The sequence below is a fragment of the Ambystoma mexicanum genome, chromosome 3p (genome assembly GCF_040938575.1).
Source record: "Ambystoma mexicanum isolate Mex_15411 chromosome 3p, UKY_AmexF1_1, whole genome shotgun sequence".
NCBI classification, from domain to species: Eukaryota; Metazoa; Chordata; class Amphibia; order Caudata; family Ambystomatidae; genus Ambystoma; species Ambystoma mexicanum.
In genome coordinates, this window is record NC_090925.1 from 663856245 (window position 1) to 663879785 (window position 23541).

Consider the following 23541-nt stretch of genomic DNA (forward strand, 5'->3'; position numbering starts at 1 on the left):
GTAGTTACCAAACTGGATCTGAGCCTATCCGAGGGAGATCCAAGGTGTACAGTGAATCGTCCTACTTTGAATACGTGTAAAGGAACTTTTTGTTTGAATACTTGTGAAGGATGTTTTCATTTGTTTGACGCATCAGGCCTTCTCAGTCAAGAGACATTTAATTACTAAAGACTTGGACATAGAGGGCCTTGATATTGCTATTGGAACTGTGTCCTCATGCTGAAGAAGCCAAGAGTGTGCTGTGAACCCCCTTTTCCCGTGCTGAAAACATGGGGACGCGAGATCCATGGTCTGAACATCCTGACTTATTCTTTGTGAACACTTCTTTATTTTTCTTGAGCAATATACCACACTATTTATAAATTAGCAGTAAGAATTGGCAATAGGCTTTTTTAGTATATGCCCTTTTATTTTGACAAGACACCAATAGGACTGCATTATTTTTATTTTATGGTTGTAGCTTGCTCCCATCTTAGGTTTAGGTTTATATAGGTGTTTATCACACCCTTGTTAAAAGTTCAAAAAGACCCTTGAACTGTGGTAACTTGTGCCTGTCTTGCATCTGGTAGCATGCCTTCTTTATATATGGTGTCAGGAGGTGGATGTGATTCAACTGATACAAATTGAAATCCATTGTGATCATTTTCATACCGCCAGAAGGGGAAAATAGAATCGCTAAACTCCTCGATTCTGACTGTGTATCCACGCTCAATTGCGTATCCCAAACGGTCAACAGGATCTGTTCTTTAAAACTCAACTCTTATTAGATACCCTTCCTATTTTCCATTAAAATATCCAACAGTGGCACTGAATCATACTGAAAGATCAATCAGCCTTTACCTTTATAATAGGTAGTGCCTTAAAACTCCTGCTCCTGAACCTTTTTTTTATTTTGGTACCCAATTTATTTTGGTTACAGGGCCAATCAGGTTAGAAACCTACACACTGAAATCAATCCGTTTGGCGGAATCAGACTCCGAAGAATCAAACGACTTCACAACTTTATCTGATGGAGTCCAGACCTGTTTCTTTTCTGATTCAGAAAAGAACACAGAAGGAACCCTTACCGCACTGGTAGAAATGGCCAACCTGGCTAATGTCACAGCCCAGTTGGTAGCCCAAATCTACAATCCAAGAAAATCTAACTAAATTAGATGAAATGCAAGCTAGACCCCTACTACCTTAAGGGGTACTCCAACCATACCTAGAAGGGGTAGATCTAGGACATGTTTTTTTCATTTCGAGTGCCTAGCCAAAGAACTAGGATGGGAAGAGAACCTTAAAAGATGCTATTTGGTTCCTCTTGTCACGACCCGTATCCTAAAACCCCCCTGGCCAGCCCATGGGCCAGAAGGGGCCTTGGACAGGGTCTCTAACAAACTCAGGCATCCTATGCTGAATCCCTCTTTGGGCCAGTCCTGCTGCCATTGGCGCCAGGCTCATACTTCGTGAGGACTTGTGTTTTTGGGGACTACTTTGTTTCCAGTGCCAGCCAACATGGAGGCACCCACATAGCTTGGTTCCCTTGGAACCAAGCTATGCGTGCGGTATAGTGTTTTGGGTGTGGTAGCCTAGGAACTACTTTTCCTGGACTACTTTTCTGAAGCTATTTAAACCACACCCGACTTGAATGACACACTTCGCGTTACTTTGCAATCCTGCAACGTGACGCTCAACGTGTTCAGGTGTACATGCCAACCTCGGAAGAACAGCATCTGAAAAACCAAATGACATTTTTAATAGCAGCAGCTTACCTGTAATTCCATCGCTAGCTGCCCTCAGCTCCTGCAAACAGCATCCAAAGATCAGCGAGCCTCCCGGACCGACGGATCTGCAAAAAAGGGAGAAACAGGACATTAGACATTTTACAATCGTGCCGGAAGCTTACCTCCCGAGTCGCCCATCGACCAGCATCGCCTTGGGACTTCTTGCCCAGGGTGAGCACCGCAATCTACGGGAACGAAAAGGCAACAGGTTAGCAAAGGCAAGGCATCATAGCGCTGCGCATAGCACCTACTTACCGCATTAAGGTGCTCTCAATGCACCATCACTTACAGGCGAGTGCCAACTCAGCCAACGTTCCACCGTGAACTTCCGCGCACCTAAGGAAAGAGAAAAGACATTATTTAAACCAAAGAAAGGCATACAAGCATAACAGTAATAAGACCTACCTGAAAGACTCAAAAGGGCCGGCATCAGTGAAGTAACTAGATTGCACTCGCCCACAAAGGACAACGCGCCCCTTCCAAGAAGGCAGGACGGAGAGCACGCCAAAACCCATAACAAGGTGAGGAAAGCTCCGGGGGGGCTGCGGGCATACAGGGTGTTGGGAGGCTCTTACCCCAGTTGCCCAGTCTTGAACATTGCCCACCTGTATTCCAGGTAGAACTTCTCCGCTGATCATACCTGGGAGCCGTTGAGAAGGATACCAGAGTCCCCACAGCTGGGTGCCGTCCCTGTGGATCCCAGGTGAGCTTAACACCTCTCCTGAAAGGTGAATTGCAAACCGTCTATCAACCACTCCACTCAATCTTTCCCAAGGAGCCATCTTTGTATCCATCAAAGAAGGTTTGTTGAAAAGAGTTGTGCAAACTTGCAATTTTTATTGGCAGAAATTGAGGGCCATTAGGCTAAATCCGGGAGAACCCCCCTTAGAAATGGGTGAGCGTGCTAAAAACACAGCAGCCCTTTGGGTCAATAATAAATCCGTAGATGGCCACCTTAGAGCAGTTCACCAAGTCTGTACCCCCTTTTTTGCAAAAAGCTTTCTTACAGTTAAGTCCACCTACTCTGGCCATTGCCATTGAAAACTGCACAAAACCACTCAGATTAAGCTCAACACTTCCATTCAGCACATCGAGGGGATGAACGGAAAGATTGCAAACCCATCCACTGACCTGAAACTCAAGGAATACACAAACAAGGGGTGTTGTACAGAATTAAGGAATGGATGCCAAAGTAAATAAAGAGGTCTGACCCTAAAACAAAAGACGAAAGCAGAATGGAGGAAACTAAAGGTAGCCGACCGCCCCGTCTAATTTTCTTTTCCTGTAGTCAAATGGGGCATTTAGCTAAACACTCACCGAAAAATATAAGGGACAAATCTATGGAAATAGGCTGTTAAAGGGGACAAGAGTGGGCCGAACCCGGAGAGGATTTAGAGACCTTCTGTTTATGTCAGTATTCTATGGTCTTCACCAATGAACAGGCGTGGGTAAACGGGAAGCATCCAAGGACATTAATTGACTTGGGTAGCAAACAAACTGCTATACGAGGTGACTTGGTTACAAAGAAAAGAAATTGAGAACGCTGCCCTAGTTAGAGTTACTTGTGTACACAGGGACAATTAAGTGTACACCAAAATACCGGTATGCATTACTGTAAGGGGCGAGTCCTGTTTAATATCCTCAGCCATCATTCTAGGGAGTTTCCCTACATTTTCCACTCCCTTACAGGAAACCCCATCTCCATTTGTAGATATTTTGCCCATAATTGCTGGCAGTCAAATTATTACTCCCAAAACTCTCCAACATGGGACAGGGAAAAATGAAAATCCTATGAAACCCTGTCAACAGGGAAGACCTTACATAGCCCGAGTCAACCCGTAGGGACTAGTTTGTGGGTCACTTTAAAAAGAGCAATAAAACCACTCCACCTCTACCTACATTGGAGACAATCAATTGATGGAATATGAAGACTTCTTGGACATATCTCTTCCCTGTTCTGTCACAGATCTTAACAACGAGGAACCTGGACAAAGAACAGGCTTATCCACCTTGCATAGGGAAATGGTATGTGAGAAACCTGAAGGTGTCTCACCCGCTATTCCCCAGGGATCTGTCATCTAGGTGGCCAGGACACGAGCATCGCTTTTGGATCCAGTTCCTGGTGGTGGATTAGTGTGGAAGGATCCCCTAGATGAGAGGTCCTTGTGGAGTGGAAGTGGGACACCGAAGGTTGAGATGTGGCATCTCCCTTCTTATGACACCTTTTCCCCATCCTACCAGGTAGGATACCCAGGGACTCAACCACCCCCCTTATCCGACATGAACACTTTTTAATGGAGAGCCCAACAAGACAGACAATGGACTATCACCCGAGCCGTATAACTGACATTTCACAACACAATTATCAGGCAGGGTCCAGCAACTACTGACAATTACAAACACCTGACTTCCATCACACTTCCCTATATGAATATAAGGCAGAGCCCAAAAGCATACTGGGAGTGAGGCAAAAACCCTGAGGAAGCATAAGTTCCCATATGGCGGTTTAACACATGGAGAAAGGCAGCGAGTCTGGATAAGGTTGCAAGGAGGGAATTGCCCTTGGCCTTTTCATCAAGAATGGGAAACTGTTACTTTCAAGAATCCTGAAGGTTAAGAAACATAAGACCGTGAACTAACGCTGAAGAAAGGTGCACTGTGTGCCAAACGCAAAAAGGGCTCTCCCGCATTGATAGCCGAGTTGGGAAGAGAGATTGCTGCCATGGTACTGTCCTTGGCTCCTGCAGCAAAGCCGCTCCAGTAAAGTCAGCACAACCAGTGAGTCGGGTGAGACCGATGGTAGACAGGGCTGTGTTACACCCATTGTCAAAAGCAACAATGTTGTACAAAGATCATTGAACATGTAAGGAGTGAGTGAACTTTTGAAACAAATACTAAACAGAGTGGTCTGGCACCTTGTGGGTGCTCATTCGAAAGTCTCTGCTAGGTGTGCACCTGAGAGTGTAAATTGTGTTTTGTGCTTTAATGTAAAAGGGAAGTGTGAATCACATAGAGATATGCCAACATTGTAAAGTATAAAGTTGAAGTGGACCTGCAACGGGTCGAGCCAAACCCGTGCACATTCAAAGTCTTTAATAACAAAAGGGAAGCTGAGATTGGTCCGAGCCTGGCTGAGGGAGACTAATTGCCCAAAGGGATCTGAGCCTGACGGAGGGGGACCGGAGGAACCGTGCATCACCCGAAAGAAGATTGTAGTTACCAAAGGGAATCTGAGCCCAGTCGAGGGGGATCCAAGGTGAAGAGTGAATCGTCCTACTTTGAATACTTGTAAAGGAACATTTCATTTGAATACTTGTGAAGGAACTTTTCATTTGTTTGACACATCAGGCCCTCTGTGACAAGAGACTTTTAATTACCAAAGACCTGGACTAGAAGGCCCTGATATTGGTATTGGAACTGTGTCCTCATGCCCAAGAAGCCAAGAGTGTGCTGTGCTTGAGTAAACAGCACATGGGGAAAATGCAGTGAAAACGTGGGGAAGAGAAAAACATGGTCTGAACATCTTGACTTATTCTTTGTGAACATTTCTTTATTTTTTGTGAACATTATCTCACACTATTTGTAAATTAGCAGTAAGGATTGGCAATAGTTTTTTTTTAGTATAGGCCCTTTTTATTTTGACAAGACACCACTAGGACTACGTTATTATTATTTGATGGTTAGCTTGCTCCAATCTTAGATCTAAGTTTAGATAGGCATTTATCACACCTGTGTTAAAAGTACAACAAACACACTTCAACCGTGGTCACATGTGACTGCCTTGCTTCCAATACCATGCCTTCCTTGCAAAACCCGGGTACATGCGACAGCAGCTTGACCCAAGAACAAACAATATTATTATGAATTGAACTCAAGGACGGTACCAGGATTTAGGGGTTCTAAGACCCAGCTAAATGTCTGAGTTCAGCCAACAGTGAACTGGGCCATTGTAACCTGCTACAAGACTGAGGGTGTGGTGGTAAAATTATTATATTGTGATATTTGATAATTATTTTTTTAAACATGGAAAATCTTCTTGGGTGCTTGCATGGACCTTCCTGAGTTGCCTAGGTGCATGTAGCAAAAGAGTGATTGGCAAGTGAGAGACCTGTCTTGAAACACTGTGCTCTGCTATGTGAGCAGTTTGTTGCTCAACAAAGAACCAGTCTGTCAGGTGTGGCTTGATGTAGATTCAGTGCAACTTTGTCAGGTACATTCATGTACCCAGATTCCTTATGAAAGAAGCAACCCATGTTAAAAGCAGGGAGTGGGGAGTGGGCTTGGAATTTGTAGGTGCCAGGGCTGGGCTATTTGAGAATTTCAATCTATACTCTTTCGTACAGCCAGAATATTGAGCAATGGGGAAATGGAATTCACTTTGCCAGGACATTATTTGTAATATGAAATGCATGCACACTGGCTTTCCAGGCACGTATTCAGTGAGGGGTGTCACATAATTTACATGGGGTGTGTGCCATGCACATGTGGAACACTGAATTCAGTGATCCTGGTGTGTTTGTAAAAATCGTACAATGGGAAATGATGCCCCATATCGGTTTTTAAACTCTGAAGTTGCAATGCTTAGACACTGTCTCTGCATTCAGAGAGTGCTCATTTGAATAGGCCTATGTGTTTCTTAGGATCTCTGATCCCCACAATGGTGAAGGAAGGAAATTGCAATTGTCAAAGCCCTGTTGAATGCCCCCCCATTTTGAAAAAAAAACGTATTGAAAAAGAAATTCGATTTTTTTTCAACATTTATTTTTATATATTTTGACTTTCGACATTATTTTTTTCGACTAAATGACTATAAACCATTTTAGGGGACTGAATCTCTGGTTGGGACATTTTAGTACATTTTGTTTATCATGATTAATTTGTGATAGTTAAATATCTCCACTGAAAATGGTTACTATAAATGATGCTGTGCTTCACACCTCCTAATGTTTTGAAGCAGATTCAGGAAAAGGAACAAATCTGCCCTGAAAAAAAATGATTAACTATCAAACAATGTGGCACTCAAGAATGATAATCTGGGAAACCTATCATCGGATGAAGAGTTTGGGGTAGTCTGCATGAAGAATGTATCTGAAAGAGTTTAGTGTCTCTAAAAATAAGGGTGTTATTTCTGGTGTGTTTCCTGCCATTGAACTTGATTCAGCTCCTTGAAACATCCTCAAATCCTTCCAACTCATGTAATGTGGGTTCCCAAAGGCAGGTTTAATGGTGACTCATTCTCCTGTGTACTATTTCCTAAATGATACCTGCAATGGGTTGATGGTTTAAGGAGTTTCCAAGGCAGTAGGGGCACACAATTGTCATAGTCAAGTAAATAGTCTGTTTCTTAGAATCATTCTTGAAATGCAGGAATATTTGCTTTAGTGGTGAGGTGATGTTTGATGCTGTACTTGAGAATGTCATTAAGAATATGGGCATTGTTTCATTGCTCGCCTCAATCTTCCAACTTCAGACATACAATGTTGCCGCCCTCCATCCATCTGCTAAATGACAATCTAATAGTCTAGGAAAACAAGGTGCTACAGCTATACTATGTGATGCGTTACTCTGAAATGGCAGGTGTAAACTCTTTACATAGTCATTATTTCATTAGAGGACAATGCTACCCAGCCAATAGCGTTATCTTGGATTTTTGCAACAATAACGTAATATTTACCACATGGCCGCCACCAAATCCACCTTGTATGCCCTATGGGGGAAATACAAAAATGTAAATGTCAAGGTAAAGTGAATTAATATATTGACATAGTAAATACATGTATGATTGTTGGAATGGTGCTCAGCTATGCCTTGCCACTTTATCATGTGAATTTACACAGCTTTCCACTGGCAGCAATTCTATGTTTCATGTTCCCTTGAATAAGAATCTGCTGATGAAAATAATTTCATTTCATCCTCTTAATGCATACATATTATCTAATTATCACAGATTCATTTTCTGAAGAACCCCTTCATGCATGATCAATTGATAGTACTATTTGGCCTTCAATGAATGCACTTCGGGTTTAAAGAAGAGGCCAACAGATACGTCTTTGAAATGAAATGTGTGCCCACTGCTGCTTTAGGGACAGAATTAACGACAAAGGCTTCCCTCATTTTCATTGCTGTCTATGTAGGAAGAGTCTAGGCTCTGCATTTCAACATCTAGACTCTGCATTCCAACATCTAGACTACATTTCAGTACTCACTTTTTATCGAGGGTTTGAACTTTAACTAGGTCCAAGGGTGTGAGACTAATTGCTGGGCTCAAGGGTATGAGTCTCAGGCTGAATTTAAATAGATGCCAATGCACTGAGCACATAATAGAAAATTATACCTTTGCTCCATGATGCTATTTTAATGAAATGAGTTGCATTAAAATATAATACTAACATGAATCTAATCTACTAATTAACCCAACCCCATTTAACATGTAACAGATTTGCTTAATAACATATAGTGTAAAATAGTCCATGAACTAATCTGGATGCACATTGAGCAAAATGCATGATGCTCTGAAAATGGGAATTTAAACCTGCAGGCTGGGTCTGTGTTGTAAGTTGAAAAATGTGCATTGTATTGGAGCAGGAAGCACAATAAAATGTATCAAGTTCTATTTAGCAATGTAGTTAGCACAATGAGACACACACAGAGGAAATCACATTTAGCAGGAGGATCTGGTCAATGGGGAGGTGTTCTTGACTGAAAAGGGTTTGAGGCAGAGTTAAAGAGGCATTCTGATTCTTGCACTGACTGACGAAGGAGGTAGAACTGCTGGTTCCTGGGCAGAGTGAGTTCAGTGCTTGCAGGCTGACTAAGGCTGAAGCTGTCTCTCTCCTGCTTTGGCATTTTTTTGAAGGGCTGCAAAATCTCAGGCGCCCCTAACTGTGAATGACCCTGGAACACTGCCAAGCTGAGTCAGGGAATATCACCAGCTTAATCGTGTTTATTATGAAGTACTAATTGAGGTGCTGGTGAAGTGAATGATACTACATAGCACTCCAGATAATTCAGTTAATTTTTAGGTGATGCAATAGAGATTAACATTTAAATGAGCATTTAAAACTGTATTTATATTTCTCAAAGTCTTACTGCTATTCACTGTATTTTTTCCTGCCAGGTTTTGTGCAAAGCCAAGGTTGATTTGGCAGTGCTTGGCACATTATCACAGATAGAGCGTTGAAAAATATTGCAAAAAATGTTTTGCTCACATTGTGAATTATAACTTGGGTGTACCCGTCATTTGTGTAACTTGCATAATTCTAATTTGTGATAAAGAACAAGTTCAAAAAGGTAATTTAGTCTTGTATTTCTTCTGCATTCAGTCTCTTTGATTTGACATGTCTAGAGAGATAAACTTGCGGAAAGAAGTATCACAAAGCTAAGTTAGCCACAGTAAATTGTTTTACTTAGAGAGGCTGAATGAATGTTTTGTAGTTCATTTGCCTGCTTTACATTTGTTGAAATACATCTAGAAGGGCAAACATGTGATGTTGCATATAAAGCATCACAGCAGAGCATGAACCATTAATTAAGAGTGCATTAAATCCAGTATGTGTTTGTTGTTAGTGACCCAGGTAAAATAATTATAAGGCAGTATTCTGAAATTAGTCTCAACACTATAAAAATACCACAAACATACCACCATAGCAAAGTACAGCAAAATACCACAAAAATACCATACGATAATTACTGCCCGTGTCCTTGCATCCTAAAGCATAACCATATTGTGCACTCATCAATTGAATTAGTACTGTGAGGTTGTGCAGTAATGTGTACGCATTTGACTCTCATAATAGTGTCATTGACAATAGTTCCACAATGTCCCAGATTCAGACTGAGTTTTCTGATTTGTCAGATCACCTCGAAGCAAAGCTTTATGCCCATTCAATTTGGTCCGCAGAAAATGTGACAATATGGAAAAATAAAATTACCAAAGAGGTAGAAAAGGAGGCATTTGAAAATATTTGTGATGAAGGAAGCATTGTGCAGGTGTGTATCCTTAGGTTACTCTGAGTGACAGAACGCACAGAGGAGAAAAACGGCATCATCACACTGTGCGCACAACTGTGGTTTGTAATACACATATCTATAAAGATGCAAAGGAAATGCAATGAAGTTATGAGCAAGTTACAATGCAGTTTGGAAAATGAATGTGATCAGGTGCAGCTATTAAAAGTGGAATTAAAGTAGAGGCAGCTAGACAGGAATTGCAAGACAAATGTAGCAATCCTGCTACTCAATTGGCTCAGAGAGAGAAACAATGTAATGAGAGTGAGCAAGAAGTAACCCACGTAAAAGCAATTTTAGATGTCATAAGACAAGATAAAGGTGTTGCTGTTTCAGAAATACAAGCCCTTAGAGAAGATGGCAGGGAGAAAGATAAAGAATTATGTGCAGGAGATATTTAAATTACTTGAAGAAAATGCCAAAAAGGCAAAAAGGTGTAATCAGTTTCAGATACAAATCAACTAATTGCAAGCGATAATCAATAAGGTCATGTATGAGAATTTTGATCTCTGTCATGAGGCAGAACAACTTCATGGACAGTGCAAGAACCTGAAACAGCAAATATTTTATCTGAGATCTCAGGAAAATCGACAGGGTGCTACATTCAATGGCCAGACCTGGTTATAGCCCAATGGTGGGGTCTGAATCACCTGCAAATATTCACACACATTCTTGCCCATACGAGAACAGGAATGAGCGTTCAAATGACACATACCAGAACACACCATGTAGTTCTAAAAAAAAATATGAAATCCATCAAGGCTTTAATTAAATCATTCATAAAGGGATGTGATTGTTGCATGGAAGACAATTTAAAAAGCATTCATGATATATTCAAAGCCCTCCATATACCTAGGGAACAACATAGACAGTACTTTCACCTCACCATTGATGCAGAATCTGCTATTATCATTCCTGGTCTCAATGAACAGGACAGTTTGTCATGGTCAGACTTTGAGAAGGATGTTAGACATCAATTCTCACCTTACCAGTTTGTTCAGGACACCAAAAAACTGCTTAAACTAATACGGCAAAGCCAGATATGTCACCTCACCAATAATTTCAAAATGTAAAAAGAACATGTTCACACTTTGATGTGGCCTTTGACCCTAAGTTTGTAGGATTTAAGACTGCATACATTTTTAGTGTTCCAAAATAAATTGTCTCCTAGTGAATTTGTGAATTTGACAGGGAAAATCCCTAGAATTGATTATAGAACAGGGGACCAAACTGTACGAAGTGATATTTGGTCAGAGAGAGGAGGAGCCTAAGAATAAAGAAACAAAACCAAAGTCTAAGGAATCCACAACAGCGATTTTGGAGGTAAAATCTGTAAAGATTCTGCTAGAATCAGCCCACCTCAGGAAAGGAAGGAACATGACATCTAGTCAAAGGGGCATGCCTCCACAGAGAACATCACCCCAATCCCCTATGTTCCAATCCATTGATCCCAGCAATAGCAATTCTTACATTAGCTCTAGATATCTTGGTAATTCTCCCAGAGTGGGATTTCGCCATGATATGCCAGGCCTAAATATCAATCAAAATCAAATGTACAATAGCCCATACCAGACACCAAGATCCCAGAGTAGATTTGACCCTAATACAATGGTACATGGCCACGAAGAGGGACCAAGATATGTGGATGGATTCATTGAAAATGGAAGCAATCCAGCATAGGGAACAATTGCCACCAAATGAAAGACAAAATATGAATTTGGTCCCTTCCCAATATTATCAATCACCACCACTAGTCGACCATGGTCAAACAATGGTCAATCTGTGTTCTCCAACTCCTGTAACACATGAATTCAGAGGTAACACAAATAAAAATCAATCTCCTGCGAGAAATCAGAACAGACCTAATCAGAGTAAGTGTAATCATTACCAGCCCAGGCAACAAAAAGAGGAATTCAGGGATATAGACAGGTTTCAATGCTTACAGGCCCAAGTCAAAATGTTGTCTGAACAGATAGGAAAATGAGGTGCAGTTGAAAAGCAATAGCCAATTGAAGGTAGAGAAGGCCATATGAGTGAGCTTGTATGTATAAATCACCTTTGAATAACAGTACTGAATTGCTTGCTGATTTAAAAATGAGAAAACAAATGAATAAAAATGAGAAAGGGAGTCTGGTTCAATTTAGAGTTGAATCAGACTATTCAGGTGTGTGAAAATGAAGAACAAAAGGGGCACAATAACAAAAAAAAAACCAAAGAAGAGAAAAGCAGATTGAAAAAGAGCATCACATGTGAAAATAAAATATAAAATAAAGAATTAGAATCAACAGATAGATGTTCCTTACTTGATCATCAAAATAATGTTGATACCCACACAGAGGAATCAATGGCCGAAAAGGAAGGTGCAGGTCAGTCACCTGAGGAGTATTTTGAACCACAGATATTCTAAGGGACAGAAATGACAGGTTCCATGCATAACGCAGATAAGTGTCATACGCCAGAAGTTGACAGGCTGTCATGTGACACTGTGAAAACACACAGTCAATAGGTTGCAATGTAGAAGTTAGTAGAGAGGACCCAGAAAATGAGGAAAGTACAATAAGAAATTGAGGTGTGAACACTAGTGGTCCCAGGTCAGAGGGGCATTCAGTGGCTACACTCCAATTGTTTTGAGCACAGGAAAATAGACAAAGAAATTCAAAATGAAGTAGGCAAAAAACAGGGTAAAATGTCATTTCATATGCCCATTGTCCTAGCAAAGAGTAAAAAAGAGATTAGAAAATTAAGTACTGAAATGAGCACAAAATCACACTGTTTAAGCTTACGAGAAGAGGTTGAATATAGGTACTATGCATCAATCACTATTGAAGAAAAATATAATGCATTTGCAATGATTGACACAGGTGCCCAAGCAACCATAATGTCAAAACAACTGGTGGAAAGTATCAATGAAGGGAGATCCTCACAAACTCATGTTAAGGTCAGTCAAAATGAATGCCCTTTACACAATTTCAATGGGGAGAAAATACCTATAGAAGGTGTCAATGAGGTTGACAAAAAGATAGGGAAGCATCAGATGAGACAGGAAGTGCATTTCTCATAGGGACAAATTGCCTGAAGAGGTTGTTGCCCCTCATTGATGGGGTAAATGGAGAATTGTGGTCCTTAGCTAAAAATCCATTGAGACACAAGAAAATAATGACCCAAAGCAGCAGTGTAATAAAAAATGCCACAATGTTGCTAAATCAGAAAGTGCAGTGGAAGTATATCTTCAGAATGGTTGTGTGCCTAGCATCAATGTCATTCTCATGTAGCAGGATGAATTGCAAGGAGAAAAAGAGAAGCCGTCTTTGCAGATTTATTTGGACCCCAAGAAAAACTGGCAAACAGAAACAGATGAAAACACGCTGCATTTTTATCTAAAAGAAGAAAAATGCAAACCAAATGTCACTCCAGTGGTAAATAAAGAAAAACACATTTCAATAATCTCAGAAATACACATGGAAGAAGGGCATCCGTGGATCCCTTTTCATGTGAATGGGCAACCTTAAATGATTGAAGCCACTTTGGCACTTGAACATGAATGGAATTTCATTAATCAAATGATACTCTGGCTGATAATTGACAGGGAGGAGATCCCAAAGTTCAGAATAAAGAAATAACATATTTTGGCTTAGATGATCCCAAGTTGGGACAAAGAATTGGAGGAAGATGCATGTTAAATATTACAATTGGCCCTAAGAGTATTCATTACAATGTGTGGATCGTGAGCGGGACACAAAACAAATTCTATTTGGGGAATTACATCATGCACAAGATGTGTAAGTTATTAGACTTTCTAAATCAACAGATTTTGTCCAGATTGGGTGGAGCCGCATCTAAATTTGAAGACAAAAGATAAGCTCAAATGACGCCATATGCAATTGAGCTGCAGGTGAAAAAGGATGTAACAATTCCACCATTCACCAAACAATTTACAGTAGCATTAAAATACAGGAAGGGACAACAGATAAAAGGTTGTGAGGAATTTGTATGCCTAAATGAATCCATAAGGCTGCAAGGGTTAGAATGCGAGTAAACACCACTGAGAGATTGGGGATGGACCCATTCAAATCCTGGTGTACAATAACGCGTGTCAAGCTATGCGACAGCACAGGGTGAGTTACCAGAAACAATGGATTCGAAGCCTATAGGAATCTTTAAAATTCAGTCTCTGTACCCTTATGAGCCAAGTGAAATAGTGTGCTGTCATCAATATGATTGTATCCTATTCGAATTAGGTGTATCTAAAAGTGAAAAATACCAGATTTAAATGGAGGTCAATATTCCAAAATATTTGAGCATAGTTATTCTCCAAAGAGACACTGCCACACGATTAGAGGAATGCACAGAGGTTCCTCCTTTGGCGGCTTTCCCATAGTTTTCTAAAATGGTAGAGGAGCATATTCAAGCAGCAGATGCTTGCACAATTGAAGGAGAAAAAGACCTTTGAGAAAAATATTTATGGAGTTTTACACAGGTTTTTGCCAAAGATGCCTAGGACTTTGGGCTGGCCAGTTTACATGTTGCCACACTACCAGAAGGACATGGTAGGCAGCCAATATTTGTGTTACAATGTAGGTTACCCCAGGCATGTTTGGAATGACTAGCTGAAATAATCAAAAATGTAGAATCTGGAGGAATCATTCGGCCTATTTATAGTACATCAAATACCCTTTATTAGGTGTGCTAAAACCCAATGGCCAATGAGTTTAGGTTTGTGTGCAGATCTACGAGAATTAAACAAAAAGGTACCTGTTTCAGGGTGGCCCCTTCCATTTATTGATCAGGGTCATGCAAAGGTTCACATTTAAAAAGTATTTACCACATTAGACATTACAGCTGGATAGTGGTGTGTGCCTCTAGCTGAATCTATTCAACATTTGTTTTCGTTTTCATTTGACAAATCAATATATGTGTGGTCCCGGACCCCTTTTGGGTATATCAATAGTGGGAGTGAGTTTGGGATATTCCTGAGCCAGGCATGTCCGGATACAGCTGAAAGAGCTAAAATAGTCTATGTGGATGATGTGCTAATCAAAAATGAAGATCTGAAAAGCTACTTCAATAAGATTAGGCATGTGCTCAGTCAGCTACAGAAGGCTGGAGCAAAGGTATCTTTTCAGAAAGCACAGTGGTGCAGAAAAAGGGTAAACTTCCTCGGTCATGAAGTGACAGAACATGGGATAAATCCACAAAAGAAAAAAGTGGAAGTGATTTATAACTAACTTGAAAAGTTTAAAGAGCTTGTTAGGAATGACAAGTTACAACAGGAAATGTATTGAAAAGTATGCAGAGATTAAACAACCTTTAACGAGATTACTGAAGCGGCATGCCCTGGAAATGGGAAAAGGAACAACATGAGGCAGTAGCCAGGCTAAAAGAGTGTCTAATGAAAGCGCCATGTTTGGTATATCCAATAAAAAAACATGATTTATTTGTAGGGATAGGATGCACAGATCAATGCATGTCAGCAGTAATAACACAATTGCATATGATAGCAAAGCATTGTCACATGTAGAGACCAAATTCAGTCAATTTGAAAAAGCACTTCTGACCACTTTTTGGGAATTACAACATGTCTGCCCCATATTCAAGGGGAGTGGGTGATTGTTGAAACAAGTATCCAGCCTCTGCAATTTTTGCAAAGTTAGATAATCAGATCAGGGAATTTGGCCCAGTCAACATTTACTTCCTGGACATTAGCACTTCATGGATTTCCTGTAGAAGTGAGATATGGAAAAAATAAAAATAGCCCTTTTCTCAAGGAGCAGCAGAGTTGCATGATTGCGCAGCTGTCTGTGCGCCTGATGACACAGAGCTAGAGACAAGTTGGAATGAATTTCAGCAATCCCCGTACAAGGCATTCAACTAAGAAACATGTAAGGATTTACCAACTGACTATGTAGATGGATGTGCATACTATGTAGAAAATGATACAGAAAAAGAGCTTGTGGCAGGAATAGAAAATGTGTGGGTTAAATGTGACAACATTCCAAGAGTAAGCTTGAGGCCCCAAAAGCAGTCAAGTGGCAGAATTGGCCGCTATTTATAAGGCAATATCTACAGCAGTAGAAAATAAACTCAAAGAAATAGTTCTAGTCACTGATTCTGATCATGTATGAAATAGTTTTGTGGAGTATTTACCTGGCTGGAAGGCAAAAAGCATGCTCAACTACAACAAGAAGCCACTTTAACATGGCAAGGTGATTCAGACTATAGACAAGCTTGCGCCAGGAAACGACCTGATAATCCATTGGAGGAAAACACATGGTCATTTGAAAACACAAGGTGAGGATAAATAAGGAAATGATAAGACAGATTATTTAGCCAAAATTGGAGCTGTAATGGGGGATTTATTTCCTATTGAACACCTGATTGGTGAAATACAGGTAGATGTGATAATACGTTCCAAACTCCAAAAATAATTGAACAGCTTGTGGCACAATGGTGTTTTGATACTGCAAATCAAGATTTGATCAAGTCACAAAAGAAAGATCTTGTTGTAGGCCTATTTTACAACCATTTGCTAAATGCAGAACAAAATCCTCTGACTGAAGAGGACTGCAAAGGGAAATAGGAATTAAGGGTGCTATTAAAAAACAAAAAGAGAATTAGGTTACAAGACGGACTGATGATTAGGGAATCTGTGACAGGCCAAATCTAATTGGTATTGTCTTTGTCATTTCGGGGGTCAATGTTACATCATGCCCACAATGCCAAAACTGCAGGACACAGAGGTTCACAGAAAACTTTGGACATTTTAAAAGATTATGCCTATTAGCCACACATGTCCCAAGATGTTGCACTCTACACCAGAGGATGTTTAATTTGTGCACAGTTCCAACCTGTGTCACCAGCTCATAGAGCACCATTGATGAAAAGGGGCTTGACACTTTCATGTGTCTGATTTAGAAGTCGATTATGTCGGGCCCATGAGGAGATCAGCAAGGGGAAACAGGTACATGCTGACAGTAGTTTGACTAATGTCTAAATGGGTGGAGTGAATTCCAGCTCCAGACTGCAGTGCTCAAACGGCACCCACTTTACTTCATATTTTTTCAAGGTTTGGTTTACCCCAAAGAAGAGAATTAGACCGAGGCAGTCATTTCACTTGTGCATTATTGACAAAAGTATGGAAAATCTTGGGTATTAAGAGGAAGCTACACATGTTTTACCGGCCCTCCTCTTCAAGCGGAGGAGAATAGTGTAACAGATCAATAGTTGATATGTTGAAAAAGTTTGCAGCTGAAGCAGGATCTAGTTGGGATTTGCGGCTTCCATTGGTACTAATGGCTCTCCGGTCGACGCACTCATCACAACAAATCTCAGTCCCCATGAAATCCTGACAGTAAGAAAAACTGTTTTGCTACAACACTTACTTTACAGAACAAATGAACAGTTGCTTGTAAATGCATCAACAATTCATGAAGATGTGGAAGAATTGAGAAAGCACTTGCAATATGTGTTTGTGTTTATGCAGCAAAATTTGGAAACGGACAATGATGGTGCAAAGACATATTATGATAGGAAGGCATCTGTGAGAGAATATGACATAGAAAGAGTAAACATAAAAACTCTAAATTCCTTGCAGCATGTTGCGGGCCATATAGAATTGTAGATAAGGTTTCTGCTGTGATCTACAGAATTGCTAAAAAGGAGGAAGAATTACGAGTGGAACAGTTTGTCTATGTCAATCATATTCAGCCCTTTCACCTGAAACATGAAGTGAGTGAGTGAGTGAAAAAAGACCTCAAGAGTGTGGTCTATACCCTTTTTCCCACCTCTATGCAACTACGGCCAAAGGCACCTGACCCTCATGTAAATGGAGCACTATTAGAGGTTAACAAATTATTGGGCGCCGAGTCTCTGTCAGTCCAGCAGCTAACAACTAAATCGGAGCACCCCGGAGAAGAATCTATAGAAAGATCTGATAGGTGTTTGGTGGACCCTAATGCACCTGAAAACTGGTTGACTCTTAAAGAACACATGCTGTGGGACCTTGCGGCATGCTCAAATGCCGAAGATCTTCAGTCCTGGCTGGTCTCTGTGGGCGCAAACATATCTATGCCACATCAGTCCGTCTTGCAGAAGCCTAGTCAAAAGGCTCTTAAAGGGACGGATAAGCCTTCCCAAACTTGCATTTTTCAGAAAGGGCCTCATCAGGGCTGCCAAACAGACCCCATGGAGTTCTCACAAAAAGGTTTTTTCTTGCAGATGAAAGTTGTTCATCCTGCTCTCTGCCCACAGGGTGAAATTATGCTGGAGGGTTCTCTGCCTCCTTCCTATCTGGTTATTTTGCCGACTATTCCCCTCTTAAAGGACATTGGCCTAAAAAAAGGATAAAAATGGCGAAGATTATTGACACTAACCTACGGAGCTTTGTACAGGATTCGAGAAATATTATTATTATTACTAATGCTGACAAGCCTACTCACCCTGAATCAAGGGAGGCATTGAAGAAAAAAATCTTAGTGTGACTCAATCAAAAAGCTGGGCGCAATTGTATTAGAACTCAGGATTTGAACGACCTCCGTAGAACTCAATTCCACCGTTAATACCGATGGTATTATAAGGGGTTGTGGTCTCAGTAGCTTACCTATGTTCCTGAATGGGAACACAAAATTGCAGGACTTGCCCTTTCCTACCAAGCTAAGCATTGTCCCATTTTTACCTATTTGCCTGTATGTATTTGTACTATACTTGCTGTTTGCATTATGTTTGGTGATATTGTCTAATTTGCTGTTGTTTTTAGATTTTAGGTGTAGCATTTGGCCTTTTGATCTCTGTAATTGTTTGTATGTCAGCACCCTTAATCCTCAGGATCAGTGGTGTGTGGTAGAAATAAAATCAAAAACAAAAAAAATTTAAGCGTTTACCTATTAAATAGAATTACCAGAACAGCTGGATAGGTGTAAATAGTGCAAAGCTGTCAAAATTAAATTTAAAGTGGTAGAAAAAGGGGAAGAATATATCAAGTTAGTGAACACAAATGTTACTGAGTAACTAAGAGAAAGGAGTGTTGTGTTTGAGACTGTTACCGGAAAATATCATGTGTATAAGTGTGCTTAATTCATGATATTTTCAGTTGGTCATAAGGAGATGTCTTGGATGTTTTATGTGTTATGGTATAATTTGAATGTGTGTGCATAACTGATTTGGATTTCAGATACCCCAGCGAGAAAGTAAAAGAACAAGTTTTGATGTGCTTGATTCTTAAGTTGTCTTTTCTTTTTACTCTAGAAAAATAATTGTTTTCCACTCAGCGCCAGATCCTTGGAGCACCAGCTCCCAAGAGGATACCACTGGAAAGCCCCATGGACCAAAGAAGGGGGTGAAAATGATGACCAGGAAAGATGTGAAGATGAATGAAGTCCCATGAAGTCCCGGAATGAAAGTTCATTTCACCAGGAATGGTTTCCTGGGCGATTTTTAAATTATTTAAAGACTATTTTTACTATTGTTATCACAAGCTAATTTTCATCACAAAATGATTTTTATAACAAACTGATTTTTACTGCTTTTTGCATCTGATTAAGGCCAATTGCGCAGTTTTATGGACTTATGTTGTGTAAATGTGAATCTGCTTTTCTTTAATAGTTTAAACAAATAGATCACCAATTAGAAGAAGAGGAGGCCCCCTAGAATTTGCGACTCACCTCTAGGCTGGAAATATGTTCCCTAAGAATACCCAGTTGATCCTATTATCGCGTACCCTACTAATAACCATCCAGCAGATTACAGCCCTAAAAATGACCAACACTAGGTGATCACCCTGTCCTTTATCTGCTAGAAAAATAGTCTCCGGGCCCGACTACCCTGCCTCTATGAACCTCGGAGTAGTAAGAATGTAAATCCTTGCCTCCACTTCAACAAAAAGGCCCCCTGGCTCAAATCCACTCTCAGTCTAGACAATGAGAGCTCGCCCAGAACCTTGAACTCTGTAACCAACCTCCTCCTCAAGACCAATACTAAAACTTATCCACCAAAACCTGAACTCACTATATCTCAGGATCCTAAAAATATGACCATGATCACTGGAGCACTAATTAATGCTAGATCTCTAGTGGCACATGCCACCGAAATTGCAGACCTGGTCTCCACGGATGACATTGACATCTTAGCCATCACAGAGTCATGGCTGCACGACGCAGCTGGCCCAGCCCTTACTTTAGCCTTCCCTGATAATTACCAAATACTCAGAGCAGATAGAACGAATGCCAGAGGAGGCGGCTTAGCCCTCATCGCTAAATCCAATCTTGCTAGAAGACCCGCGCCATCACCTTCACTCAAATCTTGCAAAATTCTCTCTGCCAAACTTCCAATTTCTAATTGTTGCACTCTAACTATTTACCTATTATATAGACCTTTGGGCCCTATTGGTCCCTTTGAGGAGGATATATCTAGCATTCTTGCAAATAACACCAAAGACTCATCACAACTATTAACGTTGGGTGACTTTACTCTTGGATTTAATGATCCTGTGGACAAAAATGCTCAGGCAGTAGCCAACATCCTCTCAGAACAAGGAGTGACCCAAACAGTATCTATACCGACCCATGTCAACGGAAGGACTTTAGACTAGTTGGCTGACCTGAATTGCTAAACCTCTATCACCTCCATAACTCTGCAACCGTGGACTGACCGCCACCTGATTGACTTCACCTTACCAATAAATAGACAATTGGCCAAAGATAATGTTATGGCACCAAGACTCCCCACTAGGAGCAAAATAAATATCATGGTGGATACACTACTACCACATACCCTACCATCTCGAAACCTACTCCCGAGTGCCTCTGACCCCAACCTTCTAGTCGAAGCGTACAATAATTCTATGTCCAAAACCTTAGACATTATTGCACCTATCAAAATACGTAGAAGCAAACAGCGTGCACATCTTATTGCCTGGTTCACACCACAACTTAAAGCCCTTAGATAACAAAAAAGAAAACTGGAAACCTTACGGCGACATATCCCCTCTGATGAAAATAAGTTGCACTTGACCAACTTCAAAAACAACTATAAAAAAGAAGTAATTCGTACCAAAAAAGACCTTTACAACGAAATAATCACCAATGCCAGCTCCAATACAAAGGAACCATTTGTGATTTTTACGAGAAATGGAATCTCCCATTCCTCCCACAGACAACGTGCCCAAGGACAAACCTTGGTGCACAAGCATTCAAGAAAGCCACCCTGCCCAATCACGAGTTGCCATTTACAAGCACCAATGTATCCCCAGCACATTAGATCCATTTAGATTTTCTAAAGTATCCATCCTTGAAACTGAAAAAATGTCTCTCTTCCTTGAAACCATCCAACTGCAAGGGTGACAACTGTCCCGCCCAAATATTCAAAGACGCAGCTAGACACTTAGCGCTGTAAATCTCAAAATTAATTAGCGGCTCCTTCACGATTAAATCTGTCCCAAGTAACCTAAAAGAGTCCTGGGTCTTACCTTTGCTAAAAAAAACAGACTCTGGACCCTTCTATCCCTACAAACTATAGGCTTATCACAACGGTGCCCTTCCTTCTTAAAATAATTGATAAAGTAGCGTATATGCAAATACAGAAATACCTTGAAACTAACCATCTCTGAAACACTTGTGTACGAGCGCGATAGAAATAAAATATCAATCAATCAATCAATCAATCTCCTAGGTTCCCGCCTTTCATGCATCAGCCCTGGAAGTACTGGCATAAATGAAAATTCGGTTTATAGTGGCTATTTCGAATGTAATTTTTTCGAAATGCCATTTTCCCGAATCAATTTTGCTGGAAAAAATGTTTTCGAAAGTTTTTTTATTTTTATTTTATGTTTAAAATGGGGGGGTTCCCCCCCAATCCCTGCTTTTTTTTAAAAACACTTTTTTTAACTTCCGAAACCCCCCCAAAAAATATAAAACAAAAAATAATACATTCGAAAAAAAATGCAGATAAAATGTTTTCGAGAAAATTGCATTCGAAAATATGACCGGATACCTGGAAATACACCTAACATGATGGCCTATGCTCCATTGTGACTGTCTGTGCTATTTCCAAGATGGCCACAGCAGCGTATTTATGTCCATTTCTCTTGAGAGCCGGGGCGTTGTATCGTCTCTGTATCCATTCGCTGCTAGTTCCGGTTTTCTAGTGACTCGCTTACTCTTTCCTCCTTGTAGCCGTCTGCTTGGACGTCTGTTGGTTCCTTTTCCTGTCTACCAACACACTCAGGATCTTCTTCCAGTCTGAAGGTAACAATTTCTGTGATCTTTCTCTTGTTTGTTCACGAGTCTCGTTACTTTTGTTTTCTTACTATTTTCTGCGGAACCTTTGCCGGTCTATCTTCTGCCGCTTTTGTTACTCATTCTTGTCTTTCCTATTCTTAGGTACTGTTTTATCAGTCCAATGGGGAACCGTTTCAAATCTCTACGGTTTCTCTGTTGGACTGATCCGAGCACTTTACTTGATCTATTCTATAATTTCTTCTATAGTCTGTTCTCTCTGCTTCTTCCATGGTTTGCACTCTCTTCCTTGCCAGTTCCTTTGACCCCTCCTTCCGCTCGTGTTCTATCTGTTACACTTTTATGTATCTTTTCAGTTTTAGCCTTCTATCTTTTCTTGTTTCTTTTTTTCTTTCCACGGCTTACCTTTTTCCTCGCAAGCCTCTAAGGAGCAGTATTTTTTCTATTTTATTTGGCGTGCTCCTGCAGTATAAGACTACATCCTCATAACAGCATGTCCCTTCCTTGGGTCTGTGCTGATTGGATCTTTGGCACCGTTCACAGTGTCATTACTCTCTCTGAACATTGCCTCAGTCTGTTCATTGAACCTGAAGAAGACCTATCTGATATTCTGTTACTCCACCACGCCGCACAAAGGAAAAGAGTGGACTGAAATCTGTTCACCCAGGGTTCTTTCTGCCAAAGGCTTTTTCCCTGAAAGGGGCTTGCTCCTCGGTGGTCCCCTAGACATTGGTCTCAATCTGGTCAAAGTGGCCACCAAGGGAGCTTGTCCCTATTTGCATCACAAGAAGGAGAAAAAAGGCAAGGAAGTCAAGACAACACGATGGAAGAAGGGTTCAGAACCCCCAGAAAACTCACGTGAAGATACAGGTCAGGAGCAGTTGGAGGAGACACCAGCTAGTTCTGACACCACCAATCAGGCTTCAGGCCACAACACAGCACGGAAACAGCACTAATCGATTTAAAAACTCAAATTGATGTTCTCAAGAACAAGGGAAAACTGCCATGGTATGCCTCCTCAGCCTGCCGGCCGCCTTTGACTTCGTGGATCAAAAAGTTCTGTGCAAACACCTGGCCTCGGCTACCCACTTCTCGAAGGACACAATAGCATGGGTCCACTCCTTCTTAAATAACATAACCATGATAGTTTTCTCCCCATCAGCATCAGCAGACCCTATCCAGACTACATGCGGCATTCCACAATGATCTTGTGTATCGCCAACCATGTATAATATATTTACAAATCCTCTGTTTGACAAATTGGACAGGCTTCGTGTCACCAACACCAACTATGCACATGACATCCAGATCCTCATACCCCTTTCAGGGCGATTACTGTAAGGGCACAGCTTTGATAAATAAAATCTACCTTCTCATTCAGGCATGGATGGCAGCCCATGCCCTTTGTTGGAATGACGACAAAACGGAGCTCCTGATTCTTGGGAGAACTACCAACCTAAAAAAAACTGAATCCCAACTACTCTGCCTTCAACATCGACAAAAACACAACTAAGGTAGTAAAAGAAGTGAAAACTTTAGGC

General features: G+C 40.8%; 1 protein-coding gene across 9 annotated transcripts in view; it reads right to left on the bottom strand.

Moving 5' to 3' along the window:
• Positions 1-23541, bottom strand: part of LOC138580695 (uncharacterized) — a 583872-nt gene that overhangs the window by 400490 nt on the left and 159841 nt on the right. For all 9 annotated transcript variants that reach the window (XM_069651438.1, XM_069651437.1, XM_069651436.1 and 6 more), the window contains exon 14: positions 7441-7473. In XM_069651438.1, the coding sequence (XP_069507539.1) occupies positions 7441-7473 (33 nt within the window). The remainder of the gene's footprint in view (positions 1-7440; positions 7474-23541) is intronic.